The sequence below is a fragment of the Varanus komodoensis genome, unplaced genomic scaffold (assembly GCF_004798865.1).
Source record: "Varanus komodoensis strain SLA01 unplaced genomic scaffold, ASM479886v1 scaffold14_1, whole genome shotgun sequence".
Taxonomy (NCBI): Eukaryota; Metazoa; Chordata; class Lepidosauria; order Squamata; family Varanidae; genus Varanus; species Varanus komodoensis.
The window spans coordinates 17,354,955-17,379,611 of record NW_025335438.1 but is presented as its reverse complement, the minus strand read 5'-3'; the positions used below and the strand labels follow the sequence as shown (position 1 = coordinate 17,379,611).

The 24,657-nt window shown below is 40.1% G+C and overlaps 1 protein-coding gene across 1 annotated transcript in view; it reads left to right on the top strand.

Annotated features, from left to right (window-relative positions):
- The window catches only part of RP1 (RP1 axonemal microtubule associated), a 211,587-nt gene that overhangs the window by 120,792 nt on the left and 66,138 nt on the right, over nucleotides 1-24,657 (top strand). Inside the window, exons 28-34 of the mRNA XM_044424207.1 lie at nucleotides 1,762-1,840; nucleotides 4,351-4,406; nucleotides 4,533-4,565; nucleotides 6,913-7,079; nucleotides 19,527-19,746; nucleotides 22,569-22,723; nucleotides 23,833-24,046. Of these exons, the coding sequence (XP_044280142.1) occupies nucleotides 1,762-1,840; nucleotides 4,351-4,406; nucleotides 4,533-4,565; nucleotides 6,913-7,079; nucleotides 19,527-19,746; nucleotides 22,569-22,723; nucleotides 23,833-24,046 (924 nt within the window). The remainder of the gene's footprint in view (nucleotides 1-1,761; nucleotides 1,841-4,350; nucleotides 4,407-4,532; nucleotides 4,566-6,912; nucleotides 7,080-19,526; nucleotides 19,747-22,568; nucleotides 22,724-23,832; nucleotides 24,047-24,657) is intronic.

Genomic DNA, 24,657 nt, shown 5'->3' with positions numbered 1-24,657 from the left:
ACCTTCATATTCACATTTTATGGAAGAACTTCAGCCAATGACGAGCCAGCATTATTTTATATACCCCTATATTTCTAGTGTATTTTCTTCTAATTACTTCAAAATTTATGAAGATACGAGCTTGCTGTTTGTCCTTCACATACCTTCCATAAAATGATAGTGGTGATTGCTTTTCTTTCAAACATGAGGGCATGTACTGGCCATCCACAATAAACATGGCATGCTTTCAAAACCAAAATATGTCTTAAAATATTATAGATTAGTATGAAGTGGACAAGAGATGAACAAATCAGCCTCATAAAAAGTGCATGTGACCTAATTTGATAATTAGCATGAGCATATTTTATACTGGATCACTTATAAAATATGTCCACATTGCTGAAGAAAATAGCAAAAATGTAAATCAGTTTCACAGAGAGTGCGATTTATCCAAGACTCCATCAGTTTGATGGACATTTTTTGAGATGTTTTCCTAGCAGAATAATGACTGTTTTGGATTGAAGGAGCCTTATTTAAACAGAAACCCAGATTCATGTGTAGACATGTGGATCTTTATTTCTTAAGTAAGATAAGAAAATGAATATTTGTGATGAGAATATATTTATGGGGCATAGCTCTTGTAGGTTTGTGTGACATTCACTGTCACTGCCACCACAGGACTTTATATACTTACTAGATTTCTATCCCACCTTTTTTCTTACAAAGAACTCATAGTGACTTACATAATTCTACTCCTCTTGCTCTCAGACTTATCCCCACAACAACAACCCAGTGAGGTAGGTTGAGCTGAGAGTCTGTGACTGGCCCAAAATCACATGGTTCGCTCCATAGCTAAGCATGGACTAGGAACCAAAATTGCCAGTCCCAAAAGTTCCAGTCCCATGCTCTTAACCACTACACTTAACCACTAACTACACTTTTAACCACTGGCCCTCACTGGTCTCATTCATCCTTTATACCTGGTGAATTTGTCCCCTAGTACCAAGAACTTTCTGGATTACATTTTGTGTACTTCAGATAATAATGTGTAGTTATCACTAGTATTATGGTGCAGGAGAAAAAGTGTTCATGAAATGAAAGCTGGGAAACTGCTAACTGCAGACTCAGTCCATGCATTGCTATTGCTGGCTGCTATTGCTGGCAAAAGGGAAGGGACATGGTGCTAATCTCTTTGGCCTCATTAACTGGGTTTGATGTGTGTGAATTATTCTTTCTTCAGTCCAGATATGGGGAACAGTGTCCAGTGCTGCTTCTGTATTCCCACCTGACCTGTAGGGCTACTGCTAGTACAACAGGGAGCTAGCAGAGGCAACCCTATAAAAAGTGGAAACACTAGTTTGCAGATTGGGACAAGTCAGCAAATATACCTTCTACAAACTCTAATGACTTCCTCTGTTCCAAAACAGACATTAGCATTCATTTTACAACAGTTCCCTGCTGTTCCATAACTGTTGCCCACTGTTGCCCTGACTGTCAGGAAGCACTTCCTGACAGTCAGGACCCCGAGGGAGTGGAATGGGCTTCTACGAGAGGTCGTTGAGGCCCCATCGGTGCGGGTGTTCCAGGATAGGCTGGACGTCCACATGGTGGGCATGTCATGAGTGGAGCCGGCTGGTGCTGGAGGTCAGACTAGATGACCAGGGAGGTCCCTTCTGACTTGCTCTGTTTCTATGTTTCTATGTTTTGCGGTGGGTCTTTCTGGTGTGAAAGCAGGCTTGTATAATGGCCAGAGTTGGTGTACTTTTTGTCATTGATTCACAGGAAGTGGATGGTTTCTTGAAAAGATTGTCATCAGATACCAGGAGGGAGAAGATGAAGAAGTTGTATTTCCCTGTAATCGGTATGTAATTTGTAAATGCCAGTGGCATTTCAAGGATATGTCCTAGAAATTCCTGATCTTAACTCAACATTTACTATGTGTTTGCATTGAGATCATTCATGACAGACAATTTTCCATCATCAGAACACCATTGATCTTCTCCTGAAATGTGTAGATGCAAGTGAGTTGAGTGTGTTCTGGTCATATTTTCTCTTCATGTGGGGCAGTGCTGAAGCTAATTAGTGAGGGCCTTGGTGCATGGTTCTGTGGCTAGTTTGCACCAGTTCCTCAGAGTGGAAGGATTTCAAATGGAGCTAAATTTAATGCAACCCCAGCCAGAACAGGTTGAACTACATTTCAATGTTTCAATGAACTGGGTCTCTTCAGCCTGGAGAAGAGAAGACTCAGAGGGGATATGTTGGTGACATACAGGTATGTGAGGGGATGTCACATGGAGATGGGTAGAGACCTGTTCTCCCCTGCAGAGGAAGGCAGGACGTGCTCCAACAGAGCAAAGCTCAGGGAGCCAAGGTTCCATTTGGATGCCAGGAAGCACTTCCTGACAATCAGGACCCCGAGGGTGTGGAATGGGCTTCCACGAGAGGTCATTGAGGCCCCATCAGTGCGGGTGTTCAAGGATAGGCTGGACGTCCACATGGTGGGCATGTCGTGAGCGGAGCCGGCTGGTGCCGGAGGTCAGACTAGATGGCCTGGGAGGCCCCTTCTGACTCGCTCTGTTTCTATGTTTCTAGGTGAATCACATACCTGCAATATTGCTGACTTTTCTGGATTTGGTTTATTGGGCTTTGTCCAGTCCATTACCAGTTAAGCATATTTAGTGATTCAGCTAAGTCAAATGACAAAGAGAAAGATATTCAGGTGTCATTTTCATAATGATGACAACCTCAGTCTAAAACTCTGCATGTCTTCAGCTACTTTACATGGATATTTACAAGCATGCTGCACGTCACCATAGCATAAATGTACTAGCAGAGATCTCCTGGTACTCTTCTGGAAATGACCCATGCAACTGCAGACCCTCTTGTCTGGATCCAGCCTGAAACACTGAAACAGCCTTGGCTGACTTGTTGAATGATTCATATTGTGAGAAGAATTTGGAGATGGGACTCCTGAAGCTCCCAATAACCTTTGAGACCATCCATCACCCATGGCTACCTTCTGAATAGGCTGTCTAAATTGAAGATCAAGGACACTGTTCAGTAGTTCCATGCCTGCATGAATGGCTAATTCCAAATATTTGTGATAGAAGACAACTGCTGCATCCATGGCTAAGGCTGTTGTGCCAGGTGTAGCTCCCCTGGAAACAAATAGCCTGGCCCATATTCAGGAGATGTGCATCAAATTTCTGGCGGGACGCCCAAGAAGTCTTCCCTGAAGCTTTAATGAGTGTGAATAAAGCTGCTAAGTTACTAAATTGACCTGGTCAAAAGGAACATATTTTAGCAGTTCCTAAACCACTATCTTGGCTTCCTAAGGGATGAGACTTGCCTCTAAACTCCTAAATGGCTTGGAATTCAGGAATCCAAAAAGCTACTTGGCTCCCACATGAACCTTAGCTGGACAGCCTTTTTGAGCCATAGATGCTATATGAATTTGTCCTAGCATGAAGATACTTCTTAAGCATCCTTAAGCAAAGCAGGTGATGAATGCAAAGTGGATCTTTTCAGGAGGGGAACTCTGCATGCAGAATACCATGCACTCAATGCTGAATTTGATATCTTTGCAAGAGTAGGCAAAAACGTTTTCACTTAAGCCATTTTAATTGTTGACCTTCATCACAGCTTATAGTTTTTATTGTTTTGTTATAATACGTTTATTTATTTCTTTGTTTTCTATATTTCTCAATAGCTAAAGCTCTCTAGGCAGTTTACAACAGCACATTAAAATACAATATAAAATGCACCATATTAAAACTGCATTAAAACACTTACAATACATAATATAAAACCAGATTTAAAACAGAGAAAAATTGCAATCACTTGAAGAAAAATCTTCAGACCTGTTTAGCAAGCTCCAGTAGACTAACTGAATTCCCTGCAGTAGACAACAGTCTTCACTTGACGCTGGAAAGATAGTAAAGTTGGCACTAGGTGGGCCTCAGGGGCGAGCTCATTCCCTAACTGGGGGGCCACCACTGAAAAGTCTGTTGTTGTTGCCACCAACCAAGCCTTCCTTGGAGGTGGCAGGTCTCAGAATTTGATTGTAGTGTCCAGATAGCTGAAGACTGGGAGAGAGATTTGGTTATTGGGTGTTACTTTATCATCATTGTGATGTGCTCTGAGTTTTTGAACTGCAGAATGGCATTAAAATGTTTCAATAAATAAATGAATACAATTCCTCCATAAGATTAACTAGAGCTACCCTTGCTAAAATCTGCTAAGATAAGATATAACTTGACAAGAGATGCTTAAAATCTTTGTTAAAAAGGGAAAATAATGTGGGGTTTCAATTTGCTAAGACTAAATACTAACTGCCTTCATTGTAATTACTATCTTTTTTTACAATGAAAGTTGGCTGGATAAATATCAAGATGATGGAAAGACAGAGAGAGAACTAATTGCCAGAAGTAAGTACTGAAAATAAAGTTCACTTATCCTGTAATTATATCATAGGTGCCAAATTACTAAGTAAACTTAAAACTGTAGAATCTTCTTATGAAAGAGAATAAGATTGTTTTTGCTTTTGCTTTTAGAAAACAGGAACGTATCTACAACATATACTAGAGGTAAGTACTTTTAGTATAGTGTGGATTTTGCTTCATCATTCTAGTCTTCAATTAATAAATAAGAGAAACCAAGTTATTGTCTCTTCCAGGTAATCATTCATGTAAACTGTCTGATAACACAGAAAATACAGACAAATTATCTGACAATGATTTTAAGAAGGGGTCATGCCAAGTCATTTAGTCTAAAGGATTTTTCAGTAAGACTTTTGGTTTTCTTCCAGTCTTCATTCCAAAATGAATCAGAGGTTCCTCTGAGAACAGATGCAACAGTTTTGCTTATGCCAACATTGCTGTCTTTTAATAAATGGGGATGGTTCCCCCAGCAAGCAAGTGGAAATGCATTGTAAAGTGACAGCAAAATCAGTTTCAGGTCAGAGTTCATCAGGATATTCTCAGAGAATCCAGAAAAAAATGCAGACTTAAGCTATACTGCTTCCACACACAATAACTGTATGCAGATCATTCCTTTGCAGTAGGAGCCCATGGGCTGTCTCAGATCTGCTGAGGCTGTCCAGCTAGTCAGTCAATACTCTTCCTCTTCAGAACCCTGAACTTCACCTGCTGTTGCTGTCTCCACAACTAGATTAGCCCCTGCACGGCTATAGTTTATCCCATTCCCCTTTCTCTCGTTTCATCACACAGCTTCATAGCACTGGCTGCCTTTATTTTGATAGTTCAGGGCTTTATTCTTTCGTATAAAAATCAAGCACCATTCAGAAGAATGCCTCTTGCTATCTTCCTGTTTTGTGCATTTTTCTATTCATAGCGATACATATGAAAGCTATTAGAAGTCAGGTCTTCTTTGTGGTGGCACCTTCTCTTTGGAACTCTTTAGTCAAGGGAACCTACTTGGCCACAACTCTTTTGCATTTCAGAATGGTTTAGAAAAGCATTTTCTCAGTCTTACTCTCTTGTGAGAAAAGGCCAGCCTACCCCTTGTGTTCTTTGCTCACCATGTCACTGGCAGGACCTTGATTCAAGAACACATTTTATTTAATGGAAATGTGAAAACACATACTGAAAATGAGTTGGTGTGCTTGAGCAAAGTACTGGGATGTAATATTATGCTTTCCTATCTCTGGTGGGGTCCATCTCTGAGAGCAGGGCCTCTTTGTTTAGAAATTATTACCTACTTAGGTTCACACAGAGAAGATTTAGAGCTAAGATCACTTAAAGCAGGGATGAGGAATCTCAGACCTGAGGGCCAAACCAGGCTTCTGGAGATTTCCCAGTGGTTCTGTCTCCTTTGCTTGTTCCATATTATTTCCCCACCACCAACTGATTTCATAGCTTTCCTTATTTCTTAAAATGCCATTCCTAAGGCTTAGTTCTAGCAGCCACATCTTGTAGCTATAATATCTTGGTATATGTTATAGTTTCCTGCCCTGCCTTTGGTCTTGCCACTGGCATGCAGCTTTATAGGAGGCTTATGGATAGGGACCAATATAGTGTTGTAGTCAGTGTGTTGGAGCAGGGTTGTAGTCTCCACTCAGCTGTGAAGGTGAAGCTTGGTCCAGTCAGTACCTCCCAAGCTTACCTCACAGGGTAGCTCAGAAGAAGATTATGTATACCACCTTGGACTCCTTGGAGAAAAATGCAGGATATAAATGGAGGGAGGAAAGGAAGGGAGCAAGAGAGGGAGGGAGCGGGGGGGAAGAGGGAGGATAACGATGGAAAACACATATTACATATCTGACTTGGCAGATTTAAATCTTCCACGGTGTGTGTAACTCTGACCTACCTCCCCATACAGGGCTGGTATGGCTTATTCTTGTGACCTGGATGACTGTAAAGTTTTTAGTATGGTTATGTCTAAGGCATAGAGACACTTGTGATTGTACAAAGTTCTATACAGAGGCAGGGGAAGAGAGGACAAGGATATTCATGCTAAACAATGCAAAAAACATGGGGGAGGGATAAAACCATTGAATGAACATATGAGGAAGAAAAACTACCAAGAGAAAAACACAAGAATGGAGCTAAAAATAAAGTTGTTGCTGCTAGTTCATAAAATAAGTGGAATTATTTCATTTGTTATGAAATAAATGTCACAGGCCACACAGCACCACTAATATCTGTTTGCTTTTATATTTTCTAAAAACCTTCTGAAAATGCAGCTGCATAAGAGTACATAAAAGGCTTTGCTCCCACAGCTTTGTGTCTCAATTTCTGCAGGTTATAAAATCTCAACACGTAGATGAGCACATGGCTTCAAAAGTATCATGCCTATGTGCAGTACTGTTGAATTGTATTGTGGTGACCAAAATAAGAACAAAATCTTCACATTTTCTCTTCAGTGTTATAAATATGGTTTTGTTTGCTTTGCTTGCTTGCTTTTATTTCACAGGACAGTGGAGAGTGCTGGTTAAGACTGCTCAAGATTCCCCTGAGCCCCGGGAGGATAAGAGAATCCTTGTGATTTATGGCTCAAAGGGCAAAAGTGATGATCTTCTTCTTTCTTCACAAAGCTTGAGATCTGTGTGTTTTCAACCAGGAGCAACTGATGAATTCCTTGTAAGTTGAAACTACACAGTACCTCACAGAGATTGCCACGGTATCTTCTAACCAAAGGATATGTTAGGAACCCTGCTGCTGCTGTAGCAAATGTCTTCTCTATTTACAGAGATGGGCCGATACTGTGATTTAGATTTTTCTTCTCACATTTTCCCTGTTTTTCTTCACTCTTTATAAATATTGTTCACATTGCGTATGATATGGAAAGCAGCACATACCTAAAGTCACAAAGAGTGAGGCCTCCAGAAGTATTTGCTGCAACACTCTATCCTCATATAGTGCACAGTTAGGGTAAACATCTCCTAAAGAAGCCAACTCTTTACAGAACATCAGGAATCTGATGACAGTGAGTTCATCGGATAGTATCAGTAAGCAGCATCCTTGGGTAACTGCTGGGATCCCAGACCACTGGTAGGCTTTTCCTGCCACCCCACATCTTTATTCATGCATCCATCCATTCAAGTATTCATGGTTCTCTGATCAGCTAAGGATGGCTGGGTCTGGGAACCAAAATTTTAATTTCCCAGAATGCCCCAGAGCAATATTAACTTAGAGCATGGAGGAGATGGAAGCAGTGGCTCCATTCACCAGGGCTTGCTCAGAGAAGAGGGTGACAAAGACAGGAGAGGCCCTACTGGAGGATACTTTTCCAGAGGTTCTCTCAAACCTGAGCTGACCAAATTAATCCAAATGTTTAAACACAGGTATGACCCAAAATTATTTCTCTAATTTTTCTTTTGCAATTATTTATTTACCTTTCTGTCAAGGGCCTCATAGGTCTCATAGTGATTTGCCATTTTTAATAGTGAAACAAAGAGACAGCTTTACTAAAAACACACACAATGTAGTTTCCTGAATGGCATGAATTCCTCAGTCTGGTCCTCCTTGTTTCTGCCCACCCTCAGGGCATACAGAGCAATAACCTCTCCCAGGGAAGATACCAGAGGGTCTACTTCCACTCTCCCCACTCCAGTAATGGGGGGGGGGGAGTGGGGAGAAACCTCTCAATGCTTTTAACTGTGCTTATCTGAGTGTCTTTTTTCATGCAAGTCCTGGCCATGAGAAGGAGCTATGTAACACCACAAACAAATTCTTCCCAAGGCTAAGAAAGCTGGATGGTCCCAGAGCTAGTGCACAGCTCTGACTCAACATGCTCCAAGCTTTAGGAGCAGGACAGATATGCAGTCCCTCAACATGTCCTTGAGTGCCAAGCTCAGTGAGCTGAGTCCAAGCTTAGGCAAAGTCTCTTTATTCAGTGTAAACCCTTTCCGCCCCCTGCAGTTCAAATGACTATAGACCGGGCTCTTAACAGTCTAGAGGGCTGGTACAAAGAGTATGAAAGACTGTGGTATTCCTCAGATTAACAATAGACCAGTTACAGAAAAGTAGGCACAGGTAAGTTCCATGTGATATACATCCTTCAATTACAGATCCCATTGATCTCAAGTAAACATAGTGATAATTGAGTGGAGCCACTTCCACTGATTACTGGCAGCTTCCATGATTAATATTGGTTCCATTCAGGGATATGCAAGACTGTCACTGTTGTTCATTTAATGCCAAAGATATTTCATTTGGACCCTCAAATATAAATGCATTTTGTAGACAAAATTTGCATGTTCACAAGCTTGCAATCACATCTGAAAAAAAAATTTCCTGAAGAAAATGTCACACTTTACAAATATGAATTTTTGGAAAATCCAGTGTTCATGCTTCAATCAGTGATGGGGCAAATTATTCTTTAAGTGTGCATTGCACCCTAGATGCATGCTTTTCCTGTTTAAATGGCAACAACTATAACAGCACAACGAAAACAATAAAATCACAGCTGGGAAGGAGGGAGACAAAGCTTCGAGTTAGAACTCAGGCCTTAATTAATGGTTTCTTTTCATGGAGAAATACTTTTATGTCCCTACCTGCCGTGCTTTAACTTTCACAGGATTTTCCCTTTTATGTTCTTTTTGCCATAGGGTGGGTACTTTTGGCTAAGTTGCCCAGTTGCTAAATGCCTATTTATTCCCTCCCGTGCTACAGTCTGATATATTGATTGACAGCTTCAACTGAATTAGATTTTTTTTTTTCTTACATATCCTCATATTTGGGGCAGTGAAGTAGAAAATGCAGACTGACGTTACATCTGCTGGTAGATTTTCCAACAGTGAAGCAGTTTAATTCAAGTCCCATTTGACCTTTGTAACATTCTCAGAATGGAATCTAATGCAGCAGCGGTCTGTTGGGGAAGAATGCCTCATTTCAATGATATGGCAATAGGCTGCTGGAAAAGCTGCTTTGGAAGACACTTTGAAGTTGTTTTGTCCTTAGTTGTAGTAGATTGTACATGTGCAGCATTCAACATAGTGGGACCTTACTGTAAATGCTTTAAAAATTACTCAATATACATTTAGCTAGGATAATACTGAAACTCGAGTACTACTTTTTGCGTCACTCTGTGCTAAGTTTCTTATAGCCAAAGCAGACATTGCTTTAAATGAATACATGGCAGCTATGAATGTGTTTCACATTTACCTAAAGTGGATGCAGAGGCCCTGATCTAGGTTCGACTTTAGAGTAAAACTGAAAAGAGGTTATACCTGACAGACATATATTAAAGGAATGTCTGCTTTGGACCCCAATCATCTCAGTAAACTTAAGAGTAAGGTTTGGGATCAGTACTTGGTATTTTCCCAATTTGTCCTGCTGGGATACACTGGTGAGGTTTGCCCTCAGGCTCCCTCAAAATTGTTTCCCAACCTCCATTCCCAACCCAGGCATCTGGGTTTGTCTACTCTTGCAATAGCCTACAGTGCCCCTCACCTATATCCATTCTGGGGCATCCTGATTAAAAACCAGTGATCTTTGACCCCCGATTCTGACCTTTGAGCCCTCAACTCAACTCTGTTTACACCTCCTCAACCCTCCTCAACTCTGTTTATACCTAATTCAGTAAGGTCAGCCAAATTAATAAAATTAATAAATTAAAACCACTGCTGCCAATTTAGATGGTCTAACTAGTGCCATTGGTGCTCAGAAAAGAAATTGTTTTGTCAGGTGCCTAAAATTCAGCAAAGTAGGTACCTGACAAACCTGCAATGGTAGGACTTTCCATAATTGGGGTCTCACCACAGAAAAGACTTTCCACCTTGGAACCTCCTCCTTACCTTCCTTAGGGAGAGGAACCTTTAGGGAGGCTTCCATTGATGATCTTAAACAATGGCAGGAATGTGTGGAACAAGGTGCTCCCTAAGATAATGCGATCCCAAGTCATTTAGGACTTCATATGTCATAATCAAAACCTTGAATTCGGCACAAACTGGAACAGAAAGCTAGTGCAGTTGATGGAGGACTGGTGTAATATGTTCCTAAGAACTGGTTCTCATCAGAAACCACACTGCCCTGTTTTGGATCATTTGAAAAATCTGGCCTGTCTTCAAGGCAAACTCCATTTAAAGTGCATTACAGTAGTCCAGTGCAGAAGTTACCAGTGCATGAATGACTGTGGCAAGACTACCCTCATCCAACTAGGAGCATATCTGGTAAAGCAGCTTATGCTTATAAAAGGCACTCCTGGCAATCGAGTCTACCTGGGCAACCAGGAAGAGCTTGGGGTTCAGGAGTACCCCCAGACTATGAACCTTATCCTTTGGAGGAGTGCAACCCCATCTGGGACAGGTCTACAGTGTCCAAGTTGAAATGAAAATTTACTCACCAAAAGCACTTCTGTCTTTTCAGGATAAAGCTTAAGCGTACTGGCCCTCATCCAGTGCATTACTGAGTCCCGACACTGATTGAGGGTAGAGACCGCCACACCTAGGTCAGATAAAACTAGATAAAACCAGATAAAAAGCTGAGTGTCATCAGCAGAGGTAAAGCAGCATGTCTATCCATTGTATTCATGGTTGGGCTAGGATTTCAAACAGGTGCCTTCCCTGCTCATGGCTCATGTTACTTAGTAGCATTATATGAGGGAGCAAAGGAAGAATGTGAGCACATTTCTTAACACAGTATGTCCGTTGGCATTTTAAGGCAAATCAGGCAATGGCACTTGATTGTCTTTTATGCACAAATGTGTTTCTTTTGTAAAAAGACATAAGTGGCAGTACAGGAGGACAAAGCTGGCTAAGTAAACTTTCTGACATATTATTTATCCCATACCACACCATGCTGGTGCAGCTCTTGCAACTGCTGAATAAGCAAACACTTCTTCTGCATATTAAGATGATACATGGGAAACAGATTTCCCTCAGCCTTTTTTCATCCCTCCTCACCTGCTGCTGTTGAGCACTGCTACTGGCTGTGCTGCTCAAAGTATTTGAGGGATCACAAAGAAAGGACTGAAATTTAAGAACAATGGGTGTGGTATGAAAATCTTTGGGAGACTTTCTGTTCAAAACCCATTTCAGTGGCGCTAAGGTTTTGTTGCTCTCTTTCTATCTTATTGCTGAAGCTGTTTAAATGATCAGAGGCTTTTGTTTCATGAGTTCACCTATTCCCATTTGTGGCAGCACAACTGGTTGCCATGGGAATGGCTATGTGATGTTGCAATTAACAGAAGATTGCAAATTCAGCAAAGCAATAAGCAGGAGCAAAACAACAACAAAGATCTTGATGCTATACAATGATATAGCATATTACTGCATATACAGATTCAATTTCTCAAAAACAATAGGTCTGACTTTGATTTCTAACAAGTCCTATGAATTTTTGAGCACATTCCATTTACTTTTATTTATATATATTTCTCCAGTCTAACAGCTCAAAGGATCAGAAGAGGCTGACATGCACAAGCAAAGCTATCCATGTAGACAGGTTGTCCCACACTCTTCCATGAGTTTCAGGGTGCATGTGCAATGAGGTTTTACATTTGAGGATACAGAGCCTTTCCTAACAGTGCTGAGTGTGGTCCACAGCTATTTATTTGATAGCCACCATAGTATAGTGGCTATAACAGTAGTTAATGGTTAATGTGCTGGACTTGGACTGGAGAGACCTAGGTTCAAATCCCCATTCAGCCACAGGATAACTTTGGGACAAGCACCATCTCTTAGCCTGTCCTACCTAACTGGGCTTGTGAGGACTGCATGGCTACAGGGAAAGAACTGTGTATGCCAGGGTGGGAAACTTCCCCCCCATTGGATGTTGGATTTCAGCTCCCATGAACTTTAGTCTGAATATTTAGTGGTGAGGTATGATGGGAACTTCAGTTCAGAAACACCCATATGGTCACAAGTTGCTTATCTTTGTTGTATACTGCCCTGAGCACCTTAAAAAGTGGGGCAGAATATAATTTAGGGATGTATAAGGTCTTTGTTTGTTCACTTGTCTATGTCCAGAATTTACCCTGTTTATTATGGGGTGCCACTGAACTTGATTGTGTCTACAAATGCGATTTGCAGTGGAATTCTGTAATTTCTGAGCTAATACTGCTGCTGTGCTGGATAATTTGTGCTCAAAATAATACATTAGACATATACGTGGGGAAATGCATATTTTAAAAATATATACAAGTATGCTTTAATCAATGGGAAAAGGTTGCATACTTTTGAATGTACACCAGAGCACAGAAAAGAAAAAGCTGGCAATCTAGTTTGTCACAAGTCAGACCAAGCTTCTCAAGCTGGAGCTTGGGGAACTTTGATCAGCTCAGGTTTACAGATTTCAACATTCCTAAAATGAATGAAATAAATACTTCTGAAAAAAGTTCCACTGAAATAGATGGGGCTTATTCCCAAGGGGGTGCAGTGTCTTTTATTTCAGTGGGTAAACAAAAGCAATTCCAGGCAATGTAGCATGATATAACCTGTTTTTAGGAGGACATTTGCCACGTTAATGTTAGGCAATCCTTTACTGGAACAATTCTATTAGCAAAAGCAGTGCTTTAGTGTGAATGCTGTAACCTGTGCACAATTAATTGGGAGTAACCTCCCTTGACAGCATACTAAAAAGCAGAGACATCACCCTGCCAACAAAAGTGCTTATAGTCAAGGCTATGGTTTTCCCAGTTGCAATTTATGGCTGTGAAAGCTGGAACATAAAGGAAGGCTGAGCACCGAAGAACTGAAGCCTTTGAATTGTGGTGCTGGAGAAGACTCCTGTGAGTCCCTTGGACAGCAAGGCGATCAAACCGGTCAGTCCTAGAGGAGATCAACCCTGACTGCTCTTTAGAAGGCCAGATAGTGAAGATGAAACTCAAATACTTTGGCCACCTAATGAGAAGGAAGGACTCCCTGGAGGAGAGCCTAATGCTGGGAACAATAGATGGCAAAACAAGAAGGGGACGGCAGAGGATGAAGTGGCTAAATGGAGTCACTGAAGCAGTTGGTGTGAGCTTAAGCGGATTCTAGGGGATGGTGGAAGTCAGGAGGGCCTGGAGGAATGTTGTCCATGGGGTCGCGATGGGTCAGACACGACTTTGCAACTAACAACAACAATCCTTCCTTGAATGCACTGACAATGAAGAGGTGAGGTTGGCTGTGCAGAAGTGTGGGCATGCAGCCTTTTCCAGTTTTCGGATTAGTAGACAGCATTATGACCACCAGCTTAGAGACTTGTTCAGAGTAAGTGGGCAGTTAGGAAGAACACGATGAGGATTTGTTGTCTGGCAAAGCTACAAACAGGAAGCATGTTGAATGCTAAAACATTGGACTGAACTGTGATCAGTTCAAAGACAGCATGTCAGTTATTACACAACTGTTTAATCAGCCTGTTTAAAAGAAAATATGTACTATTGTATTTCAATGTATTTTATCATGTTGTAAGCCGCCCCGAGGTTTCGGCAAGGGGCGGCATAGAAATGTTATAATAATAATAATAATAATAATAATAATAATAATAATAATAATAATAGTTTAGAGCTAGTGCAAATCAGAGGGATGAAATAGCTTATTAGTATATTGAGAGTAGGAGATGAAATAACCACTTGATAAAGATTTGTTTTTGCTGAGAGAATGGAAACATACAACTACTTCCCTAGGAGTTGAATCAATCAAAACAACAACAAATTGAAACTACTCTGACTGATGTAAACATAGAAAAGAGAAAGTGACTGAGGATTAGATTTGTGGAGAAAATTAAATGGAGGAGCATTTGATAAATCTAAATTGCATAATAGAGTCATATGGTGATGGCTTTACAGGTCAACATACTCATCTCCAGCAGAGAGATGGTAATCTATGGAAAGGTGCTTTCAGAACAGCAAGTAGCAGTGGAACTGTACCTCCCAGCTGCTTCAGTTTAACTGAAGCACTTCTTGGGTTTATACAGAACATATATGTTTCATTTAACTTCATTGGTCTATTCCCCCCCACCCACCCACACACACACAACTGCTATTGCAAGAGGTTAGAATTCCTACTATAGTCATCAACATATCTTGACAGACTGGAAAATGATTAACCATATTGAATCATCCTGATCACATGTGCCAAATGGTTGAAGTGGTTTACTGAAGAGTGATGGATCTATGTAACAGGACATTTATATGTACCCCAATGTCATGAAATCTACCATCTAATCTTAGAGTGTTTCAGCTTCAGTTCATACAGCAAGTTTTGATGATGCAGCAACCCATCAAATAGAACAGTGACCACACCTGTCAGTAGGAACCAGATGAAAATGGCTGTCTTCAAGCATGACTGGCAAATCAGTGGACAACTGTGGATCCCTGTTGTCCGAGTGTCACAAACTGTTGAACAAAGCCCTTACAGTTGGCCTTGTTACCAAGGTTTTCAGTGAAGCAGCTTTTCAGTAAAGCCTTTTCTGGATGGACTCTATCCAAGCTGTTCTCTTCCTAGGCAGAAAGGAAGAAAAGATGGCACCTTGGAACTTTGCTTGAGCAACGAGTTCTGCTTGAACTGTGGTGTGTCTGGTTCTGTGGCTCAGTTTCTTGGCTTATGCTCTGGTCCTGCCTTCTGTTTTATACTCTTCAGCCTTGACTTCCAGTTCCTGGATCCTGATGAATTCTAGAAAGCTGACCATGTGCTTCATGCAAAGTCCCAAATTAAGAACTAGATCCTAAGGCCTTGCAAGAAAGAAAGATTCATGAGGCATAATCTTGCAAACTTGAGAGGACTTTGAAATTGTTGGCTAGGATTGGGAAGGTATATTGAGAGAATATATATGTAGAACTGGCATGTGTGTGCACACACACACACACAAACATTATGGGGAATCACTATTATGGGATCAGGAGATTACTGTTTTGTTGTTGTTACATGCATCAATGCAATCTCTGATCTATGAATGAAAGCTCTTTAAAATGTCCTGTCCTTGACAACCCTGCCCAGGTCTTGTAGATTCAAGGTTGTGGCTTCCCTTGTGGAATCAATACATATTCGGTCTTCCCCTTTACCTTTTTTGCCTTTGCATACTGTGCTCTTCAGCGAGTCTTGCCTTCCCATTATGTGGCCATCTGAAATGTGACAGCTCCAGTTTCATCATTTTTTGCTTCCAATCTAGCTTGATTTAATCTAGGACTCACTTGGTGGTCTTTCCATAAGTCCAGAGTTTTTGCAAAGCTTTCCTCTGGCACTGTGCTTTGAACATATAATTTTTCTTCCTGTCAAGCTTTCTTCTCTGTCCAGATTTCATACCCACACATAGTTACTGGGAATACCATAGTGTTTATGTGCTTTATCTTGGTCTTCATCCTTGTGCTAGATTATCTTTTGTAGTTCCTACATTGCTGTTCTTGCAATTCTTAGCATAATGCAGAGGTGGGTAGGAGTTTGGTCTGGGGACCAGATATCCTACACCCTGTGCTCTGCAGGCTGAATGATGGGAATGGGAATCCTACTAATTTGGGCCCTTCTGCCCATCACATTGGCCCAGAATCCAGCTTTGCTGTGCCTGCCCTGTCCTGAGGACCTAGCTATACTGCATACAGGCTTGCATAAAGGTGTCTCCAGCCAAGGTCTGCCACCTGGTGTCTTCAGTCAGGACAGCACTTAGTCCACCATCCACCCACCCAATTGGTGAGCAACTCGCTAATTAAGAGGTATGCTTGCTTCCAGTAAAACATCCAGTTTTCCTCTCCACACCTCCTTTCTAAGACTCTGTTAGCCTCCAGGTGAACTAAGTAAGGAAATGGAGGACTTCTAGCCCAAACATAGGTTCCCTGAATAGCCCATGGAGGCTTTGCCTCTATCTGTGGCCCCATTTCCTTGCTTAGTTCACCTGGCATAACGGCAATAGAATTTCTATATTTTAGAACAGTTATCTGTGGAGCAATAGATTAAGGTTAAAAGAGTGGCCAGATGGTAGTGGTGATAAACCACATTTAGGCTTCAGCTTCATACCAACTAAGCTGGCAGTAAATACCACTGATATCCATAGGATTTATTTTTGAGTCAATATATATAAGATTGTACTGTTAGTCTAATTCCACTACATTCAGCTAAAAGAGAAAGAAAGAGAGAGAGATTATATCATTCCCATTCCAGGCATGGACTTTTGTGAGATAGCCTGTAGTATTCTTGGAATGAATGCCTATTTTGTATAAATAGTGTCCTGAAGTTAAACATGGGGTAAGAAAACTAAGTAATGATTTTACTGACTGAAACTCTTGCTGTGAAAAAGCTGAGTTTAATGGTTTCACTGCTCATCAGAAAGTCACAATCAACAAATGTAGAAGGCCAGTCTATTGTCCCCCATTTCAGTGTTTTGGAATAACTTCATTAATGTTAACACACACTCTGAGAACAAAATGAGAGTACTTAATGCACAGTATCCAGCTGAAAATCTTAGACCTCTGGCATTCAAGAATGTAAAGAGATACGCTTCTAGCAGTGCCACCACTTTTTACATGAATATTAATATTCTAGTCACAATGAAACTAGAGTGGATCTAGTATACAAGACCTTGAGGTAGGATTTAGGGAACGTTCAAGTCCCCAACTAAGAATGCTTGAAATAAAAGACGCTGAGATCTGACTATGGATGTGCTTTTATGAAAGAAAAGCAGTTCTGCAGATGTAACTATGAAGAAAAGCAAGTCAAAGTGATGAGCATTGCGGATTTCCTGCTGCAATGATGTTCCTCCTATTACTTTTGCATCCACTACTTGACAGACTCATGAGACTGGTTTTTCTAAAGGGAATCAACAGGCAAACCCTCATTACTTCATATTAGCCAAGTTCATAGTGGTTTTCCCTGTAATGTGCTAGGAAAGACAGACATTGCTCCATGGTACAAGAATCTACCCAAAAGTTGCATATCAATCTTACATTGCCATGGCAGGGATTCCATACCCTAAAGAAAGGAAACATTGGTTTATATTTCATTGCATGGCTCCTCTTGTCACACCTTCCATTAGCTTAAAGATGCTAACATATCTGAAAGTTTCTTATTCCAGGTGGCCAAATCTGACCTTGCTCAAGTCCCACTGCCTGCTCCTGCTACCTTTCGTCCTATCTCTGTTTTACCTGGCAGTTTCCTAACTTTACGTGCATTTCCTCCCAATGTAAAAGATTGAAATCTCACAGTTAGTTACTGTGGTTGGGGAAGTGGGTACTTTGGCCCTACCTATTTCCTTTCAGTAACATCAAAAACTTTTCCAAATTGAATTTGGTCCTCAACCTCAACCCAAGTGTTCCTGTTTGTAGCTATGTGGTGGTTAGCTTTTTATAACAAATATGAAGCTGTTATACCTTTGATTCAGTCCTGAAGATAATTAAAAGGATAGATGCTATTTAGAGAAAAGATGCACAGAGGAAGATAGTGATGATGATAGATATGTAGAGAAACCATTTATTTTTTGGGAAAATGTCTCAAGTGCCAAACTTACAAGTCTGTAATTGCACAGAAGAAAATAGTCATGCAGAAGTAAGACAGAGAAGCTCTAATCAGGGCCACCATGACCATGACCTCAGTCCACTCAATCTTGATATTCTACCACCTGTCCCACTTTTGTAACGTCCACTGGTGCCAATAAAGTTTTTTTTTCTTTTTAAAATCCCTATGTGGGGAAGGAGGCAAAAATTAGAGGGAAGAATGTGAAGGTGTTCAGCTTATGCTCTTTGCATGTGGTGAACCAGACCCTTATTTATAGATAATTGAAAAGTAGAAGAGGGTGGCTATATTCCACCTTTAATGTAACGTGTAGTTTTGCTCTTTAAAGGCACAATCTTATGCATGTTTATTCAGAAGAAAGACTACAACTTCCAGCTTGACCATTGGCCATATGTTTGGGCTGATAAGTGTTAGAATCCATCTTCTGGATATTCTAATCTTCCCCACTCTCACATGAATGTTTATCCTGAGCAATAAAATCTTGAAGGTGCAGGTATTCCATGCTGGGTATGAAGATTTCCCACCTGCAGGATTTCCCTATTCATTTCAGCAGAGGGCAAACAGACTTAGTGTGCAGACCACAATCTGACTATTCCTTTCCCTGATATGGCCCCAGCATAACTGTAATCCAAAGTGGTAGACAGAATCCAATAGCATTACATTGTATGTTTCTGCTGCACAGGTAAAAGAAATAAAGGTTGGAGCAGAAAAATAAATTTGGTACTTCCCCTTTGATAGTATGGCAATGAGGAGATTTTTGTTTGTTTGTTCTTGTTAGGCCCCTTCAGTGCTGCTGACAAAAAGAAGAAAGTGATTAGGAAAGGGTTCTTTTCCCATTTCTATTCAGATCTTCTAATCTCAGCATTATTCTCCATCAGTCCTTTCTCTGTCTACATAAATTGAAAAGTCCAGGAAGAAAGTGAGGAATGAAAAGCAGTACATTGATTTTCTTGACATTTTAACCATCGGTAGCAAAAGCTACAACAAAAAAATGACATTTGCAATTGAAGTAGCAAGGTCATGTCAGAGCTTTTGAATCGAGCATCCAGTCCAGCAATAACAAGGAAAGAATTGTTTCTGTTAAAATAAGAAACAAATCTTATTTCAATACAGTACAAGAAAGAAACAACAATGTGAGTGTGGTAATTTTAATATTTGAAAAGATTGCAACTGTCTTGAGCTACTAACAGCTACTAAGAGCAAGAGGAAAAGAATTGTGTAAGTCACTTTGAATTCGGCATAAGAAAAAAGCAGGATCTAAATCTAATAAATAAATAAATAAATAAATAGTGCAATGCTGTTCATGTACACTACTTCAGTGATTACAGCTGGGCTTACTTGTAGGGAAATGTTTTTAGGACTGCAGCTTGCATTTAACAGTGTCCTATAAGTGTTATGTGCAATAAGCTGAAGTCTTTATAATGCTCATGAACTGGAACCCAAATATTAATTTATGTCCTAGTTAGGAAATACTTGCTAACTTTATCAGGAAAATATCCTAACTTTACTGGGAAAAGGAAAATTCATGAAGTTACATTCTATCAAATTGAGCCTGAAAGAAATATTTATCTAGAAGTATGTTTTTGTTACCCATTTTCATATGCTTGGAAAAAAATATTAAATATGGACTTTTTCTCCTATTCTGTCATTTTCTTACCTCTAGGTTGATTCTAGAGTTGTTGGAGATGTATACAAGATTCGGGTCAACTGTGATGATTTGCCAGACTTTGAGGGCTGGCATTTGAAATCTATTTTGATGGAAGAGCTACACACTAATCAAGAGGTGAACTTTGACTGTAACTGCTGGTTCTCTCATAGCCAAGAGCACCAAGACCTGGTGAAAGAATTCCCTACACTGCATGAAAACCAGAAACCTTTACCAGGTAAAAATAGCAAAGAAGCAGACAATGTGAATTAGCCTTTGAAAGAAAGTGGTGTGGCAAAACATTTTTCCTGTAATATTCTTTCTTGACTGCAGTGATTTTAAAGCAATAATTGACAACTACTCAGATGCCGCTTAATTCAATGAGAAACTGTACAATATTTGTTGTGTTTTGTGCATGGCTCTGTGTTTGAGCCAGACAGTTATAATTATATTGGTAAAAGATAGCTCATAATTTAAATAAATGCAAGTCAGTTTTGATTTAGCACTGAATTCTTTCACTTATCCAGCCTTGAATTACTAAAATGATTAGTAGGTATGATTTTCCCTTGCAATAATTAAGAAAGAATGCTTTATTTCACAGGGTGTTTCTGTAATGTTTTACTGTTCAAATTCACTTGATATGCCTACTGTTTAATTTCAGTGATGAGTATTGTCAACTGCAAATACAGCCAAAATGTGTGGACTATAACTAACTGAGTAGCTCCTATTATAAATAGAGATTTCAGACTCCTATTTGTTGGATTTGAAATACAAATATCATAACTACCATTAAGCTTCAGTTATTGGGTGGCATAGAAATGAAATTGAGGATGATGATAGTTTTCTGACTCTGATCAAAATCTGAAGAATTAAACTGTTATCCATTTAGCTTCCAAATCCCATCCTTCCCCTTCTCTCCTGACTTCCAGTGATCTTCCAAGGCCTCTCCCCCTTTTCCTTTCACTTGTTTACATGGTTGCTGCTGCTTCAGTGGCAAATGGGAGGGAGAAGCATTTCTAAGGATACTTTTGGGGGACTGCAGAATCAACATTCATCATGTCTACTTACACTTCATGTCATACATGGACATCACTGCACATGTGATACAGCAGTGCCATGAACAGTATATGTACTGGGATCCTTGGGGTCTCAGTAGGACTGGAATCCATCTCCTAGGAGGCTGGTTGCTCCTGAGTTGACCTTGTAGGGCTATAGAACTGTTGGATTTTGTCATTGTAATTGTACTTTCTCTTTGCAACTTTGACCTTTTCTCAGTTTTATCTCTGGAGAGCCCCATGACTTGCTGTAACAAGTGTAAATTCTTGCCTTTATACCAGTTATGGTATGGAGGACTGTACTAGAGAAAGTGTTGTCAGTTCTTCCTGGCCAACTGGTTATATGCAGGGAGGAAAGTGAAGTGGGATGTCAAGGTGTTGTTTAGCTAGCACTGGACATTAACTGGTGTCTTCCTTATATGCCTAATGTGAGGTATCATTCATCAGTGATCCTGTTGATGGTAATGTGTGGTAGCAGTATTGAGTAACTGTGAATTACTCCATGTTGCGCTACCACTGGTATTGTTTTGCCATCAGTCTTGCAGGGTAAGGGCATAGGATCACAACATAATTAAGCCAAAACAAAATTAGCATTGCCTTGGAGTGACAGCCAATGGTGTAGAAGGACTAGGACTGGCATCAAGAGAAGGCCTGGCGGAGCACCTGCAAAGCACCCATAGCCCAGCAGGAACCCCAGGAGTTTCTCATCCCTTCACTGTAGCAATCTGCTTGTTGGTGCACCTTGTAACAGCGCCCGTGAGAAGGAGGCAAAATACATGCTCCCACCTGCTTGCTCGCTGGCTCTCTGCCTGTCAAGCAGGTGATGAGAAAGAGAATGAGAAGCAGTAGCAGCTTCTGACAATGACAATGGCAATGTAGATTTATGTATAGAGGACATTGGAAGTGTCTGTCCCCAGGGACCTCCAAAACTTGGAGTTAGAACTCAGCAGAAGCATTGGATTGAGATTAAATGGCTTATTTTATGATGTGGCACAGAGAGATACTGTGCAGCATTCAAAGAAACATTGAATGTGCAGCAGGTGGCAGTTTCTAATTATGTTATATTCATTGCTGGTCTCTGACAGCAAACATTTTGTAAAGAGTTTAAGTATTTCTAAATGCACATGCCTATTGCAGATATCATATTTAAGCATTTATGTGGTCCTTAAAGCACAACCCAGAAAGAAGCAGGTGAACCTACAGAAAGAATGGAGTACAAAAAGAAAACCAATCTTGCAAATAAGTCTGAATGAAGAATTGCATATATTAGTGTAATAAATAGATGTAATAAGGATTAGCAATCCATATAATCACATATTCTAGAAGAAGCCATACAAATGAAGAATCAGAATGTCGATTATGTCTGATGATTATTTAGTGCAGCATTGCTATTATATGGACACAAAATTGGAATTTATGAGAAATTATATGAGCAAATAAAATGGAGAATGGGTGGATAATGCATAAATTCATCGATCAGATAGTTGTTTCTGAACCATCTGAAACAGAGCATAGAGTGGTGATAAATGCTTCGCATGCTCCATGAGAGATTGTATTGTATTCAGGGAAAGTATAGAACGCTATAATCCTAATTCTACCAATATTCTAAAACCTTAAAGAATTTTCTGGAAGGGGAAAAACAGATTTGTAGGATGCCTCTCTTGATCTTTGTATTGCTACATTCCATCTCCTCTCCCTCATTACAGTCTAATCTGGAGGGAAGCAAATTCATGTGCAGTTTTTGGTCTTCCCATTTTATCTGCTGTGCCCCCTTCTCTCTGGGTGGCACTGTTTTATCACTTGCTCTTCTGGTTGGCATAAGGCCACCTTCTACAGTATTAGAGAGAAAGATATATTTGATAGCTACTTTATTTGGATATTTCATTGCTTTATGCACATATTGAAATAGATGGGGTTACTACTTTTTTGTCTCATATACAGTTTTATGGTTTAAAAGTAATACAGTGTTAATGTGGATTATGCACCTAATACTGATTCTTTGCAGTGCATAAATATGTCATCTCTGTACACACCGGAGATCTCTGGGGTGCTGAAACCTTTGCAAACCTTTATATAACAGTTTATGGTGAAAGAGGAGACACAGGTGTGAGGAAACTGCAACGTTCTATCACTTCAGGAGAAACATTTCAAAGGAACAAGGTAAAAAAGGAGGTTGAGCACACAATATCTGAAACCATCATTTGAATATACAAAATTAACAGGAATCCAAGAAACTCAGAATCATTGAGAAGTATATGAAATATTGTAAACATCATTGTTTGCTTGTAACTAACTACCCAATAGTCTGTGTCATTCAAACAGCATGTGTACAATAGCTTAGTTTTTGTGATAATAACATGTATCTTCTTCTTGCAGAAGTGATAGCATGAGGCAAATGTGGTTTCAGAAAAGGCCTACTCTTGAAGGCTGAGAAAGTTCACAGACTTTTTTCTTTCTTTAATAAAAGAACTAAATGGTCATTTGTGCACTGACATTGTACAGCTGGGATGTTACACAGCAAGCCAGGGACATATTTAAAAGAGACCATTTGAAGGTTCTTAAAATGGCAGGGTTTGGGGACAGGGGAACTTCATTCTTTTGTGAATGATTTCTAAAACTAGTGCTAAATTGGAGCACACAGGAGTAAAGTGCATTAAATTGGATCAGGGGAAATTGCAAAGTGGTGTGGGAAAAGAATCTGAATGGCTGACACTAAAGGTGTCACATAGAATTCAGGTGCATGGAACATGAAGCTATACTCAGTGTCTAGATCAGGTGGATACTATATATTTTCTGAGTGGCTTGTCAGTCCTCATTTGGATCAGAAGTTGCAAAATATGGATTTCCATTCCTGGCTATATGATCTTTTCTTCAGTCCCAAAAGAGAAAGGAAGTATTATTCTTCTGTTATCCAATATTTATACATACCATAGAGACCAAAGAACTGTATTAACCCAATCTTTCATGTATCTAAACCTTTACTGGAATTGTGATTCTCAAGACTGTTGAGGGCTTGTGTGGACTGCACACAAGTGGACTGCATGTGTTAAAGACAGGTAACCTTTCGAGTATCAGGACTATGATGGAATTTAAGGTAACTGTGTTCAGGGAGTCTACATTTAAAACTAGAATATGAAAAATGAGTAAAGGCCCAGTATAAAGTCTAAATCATCTTACCTTGGACCAAGATAAAACATTCTTTGAAGTTCAATTATATTAAATCTTGCTTAGTTTTTGTTTTGTTTTTTAAAAAAGTAAATCTTCTTCAGGTGGATTCCTTTTTAATGGAGGCTGTCTCACTGAGCCACTTGAAAAAAATAGTAATAGGACATGATGGAGAAGGATATGGAGCGGGAATATACTTGAAGATGATAACAATTAAGAAGTCAGAAAACTCAGATAAAGAATGGATCTTTCCATGCTGGAACTGGCTGGATACTCATTTAGGACTCTGTGACACTGTCTGTGAAATTGAAACAATTGGTAGGTGGTTCAGTTAAAAATTCAAAGGTCATGGCAGTTGCTCCTTCACTGAATATGCACTGGATAGTTGGATTCCAGCATTTAATTGTTCACAACTTAGCAGCTGAAAGGAACTGCTGACAAGGTTCCTATAGACAGTGGCTGGTGCTAGGACCCCAGAATAAGGTGTTTCAGTAGAGACCATCCAGTTCTGGATCTGTTGTATCAAAATCCATTTCATTTCCCTGAGACAGGACCACACTAAGCACCTCAGAAACACTAGCCTAGAGCTTTAAATGTGGGAAGAATATAAAGTCCAACAGAGTGGATATTCTTAAATGTGGGAATAAAGTCCAAGTCCACCAGGCTCCTCAGTCCAACAGAACTGTGAGGTTTGGAGGCCTGTCATAATGTCTCCAGTTCCAGATGTGCCTTGGGATATTTCTAGAGTTAGTGGCCCCCACAGGGTCTTTATGCTGGTCTGGTCATGACCCATTCTATGACCCTATGACATACTCCATTCCTTTTTGTTTTCGCTTGAAATGTATCTTCCTGTTCCATTAGTTCAAATGAAGCTTTTCCCCCTAAGGTGAGAAAGTAGCACATTAGAAAAATATAGAAACAGAACAAGT